The 12113-nt window shown below is 41.9% G+C and overlaps 1 protein-coding gene across 2 annotated transcripts in view; it reads left to right on the forward strand.

Moving 5' to 3' along the window:
- The first annotated feature begins 347 nt into the window (after positions 1–347).
- AP2B1 (adaptor related protein complex 2 subunit beta 1) overlaps positions 348–12113 on the forward strand; it is a 122252-nt gene continuing 110486 nt past the window's right edge. The window contains exons 1-2 of one of the 2 annotated variants that reach the window (XM_036766614.1): positions 348–530; positions 6840–6898. In XM_036766614.1, coding sequence (XP_036622509.1) covers positions 6862–6898 — 37 coding nt within the window. In that variant the 5' untranslated portion in view covers positions 348–530; positions 6840–6861. The remainder of the gene's footprint in view (positions 531–6839; positions 6899–12113) is intronic. The other variant, XM_036766615.1, reaches the window with a different exon arrangement.

The following is a 12113-nucleotide window of genomic DNA, read 5'->3' on the forward strand; positions in this document are numbered from 1 at the left end:
TTGTCCTGAAAAAAAAGAACTCTTGAGGCAGCAATCTTTAGAACTGGACCGTTTCTGCCTGGCTTTGTCTTCCCAGCACTCAGCCCGGTCCCTGACAAGCAGTAGGCGCTCAGTAACTGGATGCTTATCCACTGACTGTCTCTTAAAGTAGCACCTCCGACCCTCACTGGGGAGAACACCAATCGGGCAGCAGCGAGGCGGGGCGGGGCTTTGGTGGTGGTGGTGGCGGGGCGCAGTGCTATCTCCATGACGACCGAACGCGCCGTCGCGGTCCCCTCCAGGGCTGGAGGCTCTCCCCAGGGGATGCTCGGAGCCCCGCCCCTACCCCCCTGCGCGCCGCTACGCACGCGCTCTTGACGTGGGCGCTTCCTGTCGGCCATCTTTAGCCCTGGCAAAGCGGGTTTTGCGCAGTGGCTGAGGCCGCCCCGAAAGGATTCGTGCCGGGCAGGAGCCCTCTCAGCGCTCGCCACCCGCCGCCTTGTCCCTCTTCGCCTCGCCGCGCCTCGCCTCTTTCCTTCTCGCCGCCGCCGGTGAGTTCTGGCCGCCCGGTCCGTGGCCGTGGGGTGCAGGGGGGCAGTGGTGAGGGAGCGGAGGGCTGCCGGGACCGGGCGTGGCCGTGGCCGCGGGGTCCGGGGCGGAGGAGGCGGTGGCGAGGCGGGGGGGCGGGGGGGTCGGGGGGTCTGAGGGGCGTGTCCAGGTGAGCCCCAGCAGGTGGAGGGGCTGGTGATCAGGGCATTGCAGCCCGAGTGATGCCCGCCGCCCGACTCATTCAATTAGCTCTAGCCGACCCCCGGCCCCTGATTCGGGCTGCCCGGGCAGCTGCAGCCCCCCGAGCTCCTGGGAGGAGGAGGGGCGACGAATGGCCGGCTGGAGGGCGCGGGGCGCGTGCGGGGCCCCTGCGTGCCGATCAGACCGGACCGGACTGGGCCAGGCCGGGCCTGAGCTGAGCCGGGCTGAGCCGGCGCGGGCGGAGCGCTGCAGAAATCCGCCCTTTCTTCTCCCTCTCCTCCTCTATGTTCTTCCTGTTCTCTCGGCTCTCCCTTCTTCTCCCCTTCCATTTCCCTCCCTCCCCTCTGTCTCCTTCTGGTGCTTCTCCCTCTCCTCTCTTTCCCTCCTGTCCTCCCTCCTCCTCTCTTCCTTCTCCTTCTCTCTGTTCTTGTCTCGTCTCTCACTCCCCCTTCTCTTTCTTTTCCTCTGTTCTCTCCTCTCTTCCTCTGTTTTCCCTCTTCTCTCCCTCCTGTCACTTCCTCCTCCTTTCTCCCCTCCTCCTTTCTCGCCCTTCCCTCCCCTCTCTCTTTTTTCTCTCTATTCTCTCTCCTTCTGTATCTCTTCACTCTTTTCTCTCTCCCCTTCATTCTGTGTCTCTCTCTTTGTCTCCTCCATCCCTTTCGTCACAAAGACCCCATGAATTAGGTGGTATTTCCTCCTTATTTTACAGATGGGGAAACTGAGGCCCTGAGAATTTTTTTTAAAACCACACCTATGGTCACATAATTTACGGGTGAGAAGTAGGGGTGCCAATGCAGGTCTTGGTTGGAGGATGGGGAAGGGAATGGCTGTTGGCAGATAGGGACACTGATATGTTTTCATTTGCAGCCTGCTTTATGTCCATAAGGCTTTAGGAGCTTTGGGAAGGACAGTGAGAGGAGCCAATTTAAATTCCTTGGGGGAGAGGAAGTTAAAGAGCAAGCCCTTATTAAATGTTCTTTGAATTGTGTTGAATTAAATTGAACCCAGAAAAATGCACACTGGATTTAAGACTATGGAAATTTCAGATCGTAGGATTTAGGCCTGGAAGTCGCCCTAAAGAGCATCGGATCCCCTTCAGTTATACAAACATTTAGTGCCCATTGCATACAACGTCTGCTAACTCATTTTAGATGGGAGAAAATTTGAGCTGGTTTTAAAATTTTCAGACACTTTGGGGCTCAATTATATCCCTTGAGTTTACATTGTAGGTGGGGTCGGGAGAGGGGGAGTGTGTATATGTGTGTGTTTCGTTGGGTTCACCTGGTTGCTTGTAGTTCCCAGGTTCCTTATTAAACGCTTTTAACCTTTTAAGAGAAGTACTCTCCAAATGTCAATTATCATCATCATTATGGTTGTTGAAAAGATGGAAAAAAAGTGAAATTAGCTCAGGACTGGCTGAATGACTGGGAAACTGGGGATTTTAATGAGGAAAAATGTAAATTATTAATTATTTTCTTTGGATTCCTCTATGCTTAGCCTCTGGGCACACTTAGAGTGTAATAATAGAAAGCATCTCACTAAGGAGATAAAGCTAGGAAAAAAACCTATAGCCCTTTCAAAGGCTGACTAAGTGTGGTGGTTAGGTGAGAGCTGTTGGAAGTATCACAATTCAGACTCCTCCTTGGCAGAAAAGTAATTGTGTTAATTCTCAGTGAAGTTGTATGTATGTGAGGTGAAATTTAAGAAAAAAGTTGACATTTGGGCTGTGAATGAAGTGACTTTACTGGGAAGAAAATGAGACTAGAGTAGTTCTTAGCTTGGAGGCTGGGAACTTGGGATGTGTGTGTGTGTGTGTGTGTGTGTGTGTGTACATATACACATACATATACATATACACACACATATATATACACACACACACAAGAGCTGTATATCGGTATATTTGCTTTCCTTTGTGATTGTATTATTTTATGCATATAAAAGCATTCTGAGAAAGGGTTTGTAGGCCTCACTAGACTTGTGCCTAAAGGACCCATAACATAAGTTAATAACCCCTGGAATATAGTTCTCCCCCCTCCCCCCTTCTCTTCCCCTTTCCCATTTCTTTTAAAAACTGTTTGGAATCTAGTTTGCAAAAGTATGCCTGTGGTTTTAACCACAAGGGATGAACTAGATTAAATTTTTGTTTTTATCCAGGTTTATTGCTTCTTACATTGAGGCTGTTGAATTTGCTTTGTAGCTTACTTTGTACATTGAAATAGAAGTCATAATTGATAGCCTTGTATGTTCAAGACACCAAGGCTATATATATAAGTTCCTATTGTGTGTAAGGTATCAGGATACAAAGATGGGGGTGGGGAGACCCACTTTGCTGTGAAGATGATTTTGGTCTAGTGGGGACTAAAACCCATATATAGATAACTGTGCCATTAATTAGAATGGCAAAGATTAGAAAAGGAGAAGAGTGTGGCATGAGAGATTTGCAGAGGGACAGTTCATTTTTAGCTGTGTCGTACGATGATTCATTATGAGCTGGCTGGTATCGGTAAGGTGCCATTTTCTCTTTATGAATTTCATTCAGTGTTTGATTAGAGGCAGGCTCTAGTATGCCATAATAGTCTTCATCCTTGGAATGAGAGGTTGCTAGAATGCCTTGACCTCACATTTTGGCCAACTCCGACTAATTTCTTTGAGCGTGAATCCTTCAAGGATAGAAGTCCTGGTTTTTGTGAAAGGAGGGGCTCAGCAGGATTTCTGACTGGTTTAGCTTGCATTTCCTAGAACTTTTTGGTCTGAGGATCCCTTAAGACTTAAAAATAACTAAGGACCCCAAAGAGCTTTTGTTTATGTAGGTTATATCTATCCATATTTACCATATTAAAAATTGAAACTGATACAATTTTAAAATATTTCTTCATTAAAAATAGCAATAATGATGACCCATTATGTGTTAACATTTTCATGACGAATATATTTTTCAAAACAAAAATTGGTGAGAAGAGGGGCATTGTTTTACATATTTTTGGAAATTTTTTTAATATCTGACTTAATACTAGATTCTCATGTCTGTTGCATTAAATCTGCCTTAATATGTTGTTTTGGTTAAAGTATTTGAAGAAAATCTGGCTTCCTAAAGATAAGTTGTTGGAAAAGGGAGGAGTATTTTAATAGGCAAATAATCCCTTAGTATTATAAAGCACTGGGCCTGGAGTCAGATACCCCTGAGTTCAGTATGACCTCAGACACTTCCTAGGTGTGTGACCCGGGGCAAGTCAGTTAACCTGAAAACTCAGTTTTTTCATCTGTCAAATGAGTTGGAGAAGGAAATGGCAAACCACTTCAATATCTTGCTAAGAAAACCCCAAATGGGGTCACAGAGAGTTGGACACAACCGAAATGACCCAACAACAAGAAGTTATCGTGAAAGTAGTTTTGGCCTCTCAGACCGCCCCTTGAGAATGCAGCAGCAGCAGCAGCAGCAGCAGCAGCAAATCAGCCGCTTTGTCCAGGGCTACACAGCCAGGGTATGTAGGAGGCAGAATTCTAGCCCTCAGATCTTCCTGACTCCAGGTCATGTGCCTGGCTGTTAGGTTATGAAAAATACAGATGTGTGCTTCTGAACAGTGAAACACTTACTGAAGTCCAGTGGTGACCTGTGCATCCTGTGCTGGAGCCAGGAAGGCCAAGCAGAGGGGAACATGGGGTGGAACTCAATGACCATGGAATTTATTTGTATTGTTGTGGAGTGTTTGCCCCCCAGGATGAGTTTGGTTTTCTAGACAGACATAATGACTTGTGTCTAATGGGCTTTATATACAAATAATTATTGATTTTTATACTTAAGTGGCAAAGCAGAGGGCCTGGGAACAGGCGCTGTCAATAGTCTTGGGAAGGTACAGTGGGCCTTGGGCTCCAGGTCCTGAAAAGAGTGAGATGGGGCCACTCCTGCAAATACTGCATTCCTCCCACCCCCACCCCAATCTAGGGTCCCAGGGGACAAAGACTAAGGGAAGACACCTCTCTTAAAGGTGTCTTTCTCTTAGAGCCATTGGACTTTCAACATTTGACATGGAGGGACCATGAAAGGGGAATGGCCAGAGTTGGAGGAAGAATCAGCAGTCAGCCTGAAGTCTCCACTGAGCTTAGGCCAGGGATAAGGAAATTGTGGCCTTGAGGCCACACGTGGCCCTCTAGGTCCTTGGGTGAGGCCTTTTGACTGAGTCTGTAAAACTTGGGACTCAGTCAAAAGGCCTCACCCAAGGACCTAGAGGGCCACGTGTGGCCTCAAGGCTGAAGGTTCCCCACAGCCTAGGACCTCAGTGTATGAGGCCCTGTGAAGAACCATAACCCTGGACTTTGGCTTTTAGGCCCATTTCCCTAAGCCCTTCCTCTGTATCGCTCCCATGTCCTTTCCTTCTCCCTTCAGAAATGCCCAAGTCTTCCCCATCCTTAGGAAAAACAAAACAAACCCTCACTTGATCCTACCATCTCTTCAAGCTATCCCTTTCTCAGCCAAAGTTATAGAAAAAATCTGCTTCTAATTCCTCTAATTTCCTCAGTCCTTTGCAGTCTGACTTCTGACCTCATCATTTGACTGAAACTGCTGTCTCTAAAGTGACGAGGGGTATCTTAATTTCCCAATCCAATGGCCCTTTTTCAGTCTTGATCTTTTTTCTACCTAATGTCTAGGTCTGACACTATGTAGCACCTTTCTCCTTGATATTTTCTTTGTGCTCTCCTGGTTTTCCTTCTACCTGTCTCTTCCTTCTTTTTTACTTTTGTTGGTTCATTATCCAGACCACCACCTAGATGTGGATGCTCCCCAAGGCTCTGTCTTGGGCCCTCTTCTCCTATGTCTTCATTCTCTCTTTTGATGATTTTATTAGCTCCGATCCTAGATTGCTAGATCGAGGTCTAATCTCCCGATGTCCTGGAGACATCTCAAGCTCAACATACACAAAAGCAACTCGTTTTTTCTGCCACACCCTTTCCTCTTCAGACTTCCCTCTTTCAGTTGAAGGCACCATTATTCTTCCCATCTCCCAGATCCATAACTTCAGCATTATTCTTTTCTCCTCACACTCCCTCACCTCACAGTCAGTTGCCAAATGATGTGGTTTATACCTCTCCGACATTTCTCGTATCCAGCCCCTTCCTCCATCTCCCAAAGTCACCACCTTAGCTCAGGTTCTCCTTGCCTCTTGTCTAGCTTTTGTAGTGGTACCCTCATTGGTCTCTCACCCCGCTCCACTTCAGCTTCCATAGTGCTTCCAAAGTGACTTTCTCCAAGAACCGATTTGACCACAGTATTTCCCTACTCAGTAGGCCTCTGGGGCACGCTGTTGCCCAATAAACTGTCACACCAAGAGATAACTTCAAGTTTTGAAAACATTTTTGTTGGCTGCTGAATAAACTATAAACTCCTCTGTTTTGTTTTTAAAGACCTTTAACAATGTGGCCCTAGCCTCTTTCCTGCCCTCTTTTATGTGACTCTTTGGACACTCTGCCTTCTGGCCAAACTAGCTTCTCCAAAACAGCAGCATCCACTTCTCCTCTCCATGTCTCTGCACTAGTCATCCCCTGGAACTGGAAGGAGCTCCCTTCTCACCTCCATTTCACGGAAGCCCTCTTTCTCTTCAAGGCATACCCCACGCACCACCTTCTCTGTGAATCATCTCCTGATCTCTGTGTCTCCTTTCCCAACTAATTTATGTTTAACTATTTTGTATTTATTCTCTTTGTTTTGCTTAAATTAAGGTGTTCTTTTTGCCTCTCCCTTATACTAGAGTGGAAGCCCCTTGCAGTAGGGAGTTGGGTTTCTTCAGCCCCATCACCTAGCACATCGTAGGCGCTGAATGAGTGTTTGTTGATTGACTGATCTAAAAGCATGGAGGGAAAACATATTTTCCTAGAAAGAAAATAATAGGAAGAGAGAATTTTTCCAAATAAATTTCCCATTTTCCCAAAAGGTCTAGCTTTAGCTTTTAAAGCATTCTTGGATGATATCACTGAGTTACGGCAGGCTCAGTACCTTATCTCCCACTGTCTTTGGTTTTAGGACATCAGTGTTTTTTTTTTCCTACTTGTAATTCTGGGTGTTCTGGCAGGAGCAGCTTTATGTTGGTTAAAAGAATCTTCTCTCATTGCAGGCATACCTGAGGAGCTGGAAAAATGACTGACTCCAAGTACTTCACAACGAATAAAAAAGGTAAGGCCAGGTAACTGTGTGAGATTCTCAAGGAAGTAATAAAATGTCATTCTCTCCAATCGAGGGCTTGGCCCAGCTGGAGCCACTAGTGGATAAGGTGGGGTTTATTTTACATATCTTTGGCTACAGGACTGTTTTAGAAAAACCTCTTGTTGTTTGAATATGACAGAAAACCTGTGGAAGGCAATCCCAGTGTTTCAGGGTGGTAAAAAATAGAGAATCCTGTTTAAAGGCATGCCCATGCATCTTTGTCTCCTCTTGGTTTAGGAGGAAAAGGGTAAAATCTCAAAAAATGCTTTTGGTAACAAAAGCTGAAGAAACAGATTGCATGTCAGAGTGATGCTCACTCTGGAATAACGACAATAAGAAATGTAAAAGAGTGAGACTTCTACCTAATCATTTTAGGTTCAGGTTGGATGAGAGATGGCCTGTGAGGTCCTTTCCCAGTCAGAGATTGTTTGTTCCAAAGACAGCGTGGCAGAATAGGTTCTAGTTCTCAGGTCTTGCACTGAGAGTTAAGTCAGGTGCCCCATTCTGGCCTGGTGATACCACCTTGAGCTGTGATACCAATTTTTCCTCCTGAGCATTAGGACTAGGAGCATTGGCTGAGAGCTCTCCTTCAAAAACTCTCGTTCACTCACTCTTCTAAAATTACAACTTTGAACCACCTACTTGGAGAGCTGTGGCTAGCTTCCATTTTCTGAGCTTACTTGGGGTAGGCAGCTTATCCTTTGTAGTCACTGGTTTTACTGTCTAAGACTAACTTCCAAGATAGGAATCTTGGTGCAGCGGGGGAAAAACCCTGCGTTTGGAGCCCGAGGGCCTTGTTTGAAATCCTGGCGCCACTGGTTTCTCTGGGCTTTTGGGCCAGTCATTTAACGTCCATTAGTTTCTTTACCTGTAAAATAGAAGAGTTGGACCAGATCTCTCTGGTCCCTTCCAGCTCTACAGCTGTGTTCCTATATCAGCAGGTATCTACAGCATGGATAAAACTAGGTTGATTCTGCCACTTCAGTGCTGTATTTGCAGACCTTTACCTGCACTTTGTGGATAAATTTCTCTTGTGATAGACATGGAAAATTATTCCAAATAGTATGCCTTCCTGTCTTGAGGGTGATTGGCAGAGCCCAAAGACATCTGGGTGTGCTTAGAAGACCCAAATACAGTTTAGTACTGTTCTCATGGTTCTACCATTATTTTGAGATTTTGTTGTATCATGAAGTAGTTTTTAAGTTTTGAAAGAATTTTTAACCCTCTTGTTTGAAGTTAAACGTTTAATGTTGTTGCATCCAAAGCATCTTAGTTGTCTCCTTTTCACCTTTTTCATTGAGGTGATAGAAAATGATCTTTTGTCTTTTTAATGTTTTAATGTGAATTCTTGATCTATAACTGTGTTTCCTTATGCAGAAATTCAGATTAATCCTAATCATCTTTCCATCAGAGAGAGGACATACTGAAACACTTCTTTTTTATATCGCTTTGTACCATACCTTGGCTTCCTTTATTTCCCATGGTTAGGCTCTTCTGACTGAGTCTCCACTCATTGAGGGCAGATGTGTTTTAGTGGCAGAGAGAGAAAAGTAGGAGAGTAGAAGTCTTTCCTTAGTTGATTTCTTACAGTCCTTTTCTAATCCATCTTTGTTTTGGATTCCTTGTCTGCCTGCCCCCAGGGTCCCTTATAACTTGGCTTCCTCCTCTGTGAAAGTCGTGGCTATCTTCTACTCCTCTAGCTTTTTTTGATTTTCTTAATGTTATCTATTCCCTTAAATTCCAAAGATCAGCTTGTTTCTCCCTTTCTTTCCATAGCATTTTACGTGCTTTGATGATTGAGCCATCTTCTGTTCTGTCTCATAGGGGATATAATTAAAGCTGTTTGAAGTGCCCATCGTTCAAGGTGCTCTGTTACTTTCCTTTATTCAGGCATTTATAACATCAGCCTAGCAGTTAGGCCTTTGTTAGGGCCAGAGCTATCATAAACGTTAAGTTGAAAAATTTTAAAATGAAGGAAAGAACACAAGATTTGAGTTTCCCTTCTCTTGAATTATATTTTCAACATTTTGAGTATCTTCTGCTACATCCTTTTTTGATTTTCTACCCCTGCTGCTCATGATGCAGTGTTTCTGGAATCTTGCTGTTTGCTCATCTGGGGCTCTTAGGAAATAAATGATGGGAAAAGAGAAAGTTGGAATTTGGCAGCTTTCAATTTTGAGAGAACGCAACTCAGTTGACTGCTTTTGTCTATGCTATTTTGTCCAAAAAAGAGAAATGTTTCATTTGGAATGCTCTTGCCTTATATGTTTAAGTGGATGTTGATGGCACAGACCCCAGTAGAGGTGCATGATTCCTATGAAAATCCTAATATGCTGGTACTCCCCTTTCCCTAATTGTTATCCCACTGGATAATATTGGAATGCATTTATAAACTGGATTTATATCAAGGATGCATGGATGATTCAGCATTAGGAAAAGAATGATTTGATTACAATTATGTTAAAAACAAAAAGCTCCAAACCACATAATTATCAATAATGTGTTAGTATATCCATATATCCAACCACATAATAATGTAGAAAAAGCCTTTGACAAAGTACAATACTAATTTATGCTGAAAACACAACAAAGTATAGGTATAGAGAGGTCTTTTTCTTTTAGTGTGACAAAATATCTAAAATGGAAAAGCAAACATTATATGTACACATAATGGGAAACAACAGAAGCTTTCCAAATAAATGTAAGAGTAAAGCAAGGATATTCCCTTTCCCTTCTGTTATTTGATAGAGTTTTAGAAATGCTAGTAATCAGCAATAGGACAAGAGAAGGACATTAGAGACATAAGGATGGGCAAAGAGGAGACAAAACTATCTATTTGCTGATGACACTGTGGGTTACTTAGAAAATCGGGGAATCAGCAAAGAAACTCACTGAGATGACTAATAGCTTTAGCAAACTTGCAGACTATAAAATGAATCTACAAAATCCAACAGTATTTCTATATAATCAGGGGAAATATTAAAAAGGGAAATTCCATTCAAAATAATGACAAAATATTTGGGAGTCCATTTACTAAAGCCCATGAGACCTGTATAGATTCAATTTCAAAATATTCCTTAAAGAAATAAAAATCTTAAATAGCTAGAGTGCTGTTCAGAGGTCATAGCTGGGCCATACCAGTATAATAAAAATAATAATACTGCCAGAGTTAATTTATAGATTTGGAACTATGCTACTTAAACTACTAAAGGGCGATACTTTATAGAGCTAGATAGTAGGTGAAGAATTATCCGAAGGAACAAAATAATAGAATATCAAGGTAAATAATGAAAAAAGTTAGGAGTGAATGTGGAATAACATATCCAGGCCTTAAACTGTTTTATAAAGTAGGAATCATCAGCACCATCTGATACTGGTTAAAAAATAGAAAAGTAGATCATGGAACATATTAGGTGAAGAACAATCAGAAACCATTGAATTCAATAGACCAATGTTTGATAAACCTCAAAAAAAAAAACCCAATGAAAAAAGCTTCTTATTTGATGAGAATTGCTGGGAAAATTAGAAAGCAGACTGGCAGAAATTGAGCTTACCAGGATTTTGCCCCATTTTCCACAGTAGGTTCAAAATGGATGCATGATTTTTGCCTTAATGAGTGGGGAAGGGAGAAATTGGAACTGAAAATAAAATAAAATTCTATTTTTAAAAATGGATACATGAACTGAATATTAAATACAATACCATTAAAAAACTAGGAGAAAAGCACATCATAAACTTCACAACTGTGTACAAAGGGTTGATATCTTAATGTAATAAGGGATAGAGGCAATTGTAAAACATAAATAGATAATTTTGATTACATGAAGTTGAAAAACATTTACCTGAACAAAATTAATGCATTTAGGATAAGAGAAATGATTTGACTGGGGGAAGTTTTTTTTCTATCAAATATCTGCGATAAGGGATTTTTATCTAAGATATAGACTGCTAAGAGAAATATTTAAAACCAAAAGCCCTTCCCCAACTTATGAGTGGTCAAAGAATATAAATAAACAATTTTCAAAAGAAGAATTGCAAACAACTATTTGAAAGAATGCTCCAAATTGCTATTGATAGCAGAAATGCACATCAAAGTAGGCATGAGATTTCATACTCAGCAATTTGGCAAAGAAGACAAAAGATGGGATTATTAATCTTATAGAGATTGTGAAAAGACAAGCACACTAATGTATTGTTGGTGGAGCTTTGGACCAGTACGACCATTTTGAAAACAATTTGAATTTATGCATGAATTGAAATGATAAATATATGCATATTCTTTGGCCCCTAGAATCCACTACTAAGTATATACCCCAGAGAGGTCATTAACAAGATGGTTTCATCAACACTAAAAAATTTTTAGCAGGATTTTTTTGTGGTAACAAAGAGCCAGAAATAAGATAGATGCCCAGTGACTGCAAATGCCTAAACAAAATGTGGTAGATGCGTGCAGTGAAATATTGCTGTGTTGTAAGAAATGATAAACATAATGAATACAAAGAAGCATGAAAGGGCTTATATGAACTGTTGCAAAGTGAAGTAAGCAGAGGCAGGAAAACAATATACGCAATGATTATAACAATTTAATGGGAACGAACAACAACAGAACAATCAAAACTTAGAGTTGCAAAATTCTGACGATCAAACTTGTTCCCAAAGAGACAGAAGATTCTTCTGTTCCCTCACTCCTTATGTTGATTGGTTTTGCTGAATTTTTTTACTCTTCTTTTTGAAACTTTTTTTTTTTGGTTGTAAGGGATTTCTCTTGCAGGGTGAAGGAAAGATAGAATGGAAATTGTTGGTGAATCTGCCTTCCTGGAGACACACAAGAACTATGTGAATATAACTGTAAAACACTCTTTTCAAAAATAAAGTGAGATGTAAATAATTGGAGAGATATTAATTGCTCATGGTTAGGCTGAATCAACATGAAAATTATAGTTCTGCTAGATCAATTTGCTTATTTAATGCCATATCAATCAAACTACTAAAGAATTTCTTTTTAGAGCTAGGAAAAATAATAAGATTCATCTGGAGGAACAAGAGGTCAGTAGTCTCAAGGGAAATAATTGTTCTTTTTGCTTCGAAATTCTTTTTTTTTTTTTTTTTGAAATAATTTTAAATAGCAAGAAGAAAGGTGGCTTTGAGGGACCAGATCTTGAACTATACTACAAAGCAACAGTCA

Source organism: Trichosurus vulpecula, chromosome 7, assembly GCF_011100635.1.
Source record: "Trichosurus vulpecula isolate mTriVul1 chromosome 7, mTriVul1.pri, whole genome shotgun sequence".
NCBI lineage: Eukaryota > Metazoa > Chordata > Mammalia > Diprotodontia > Phalangeridae > Trichosurus > Trichosurus vulpecula.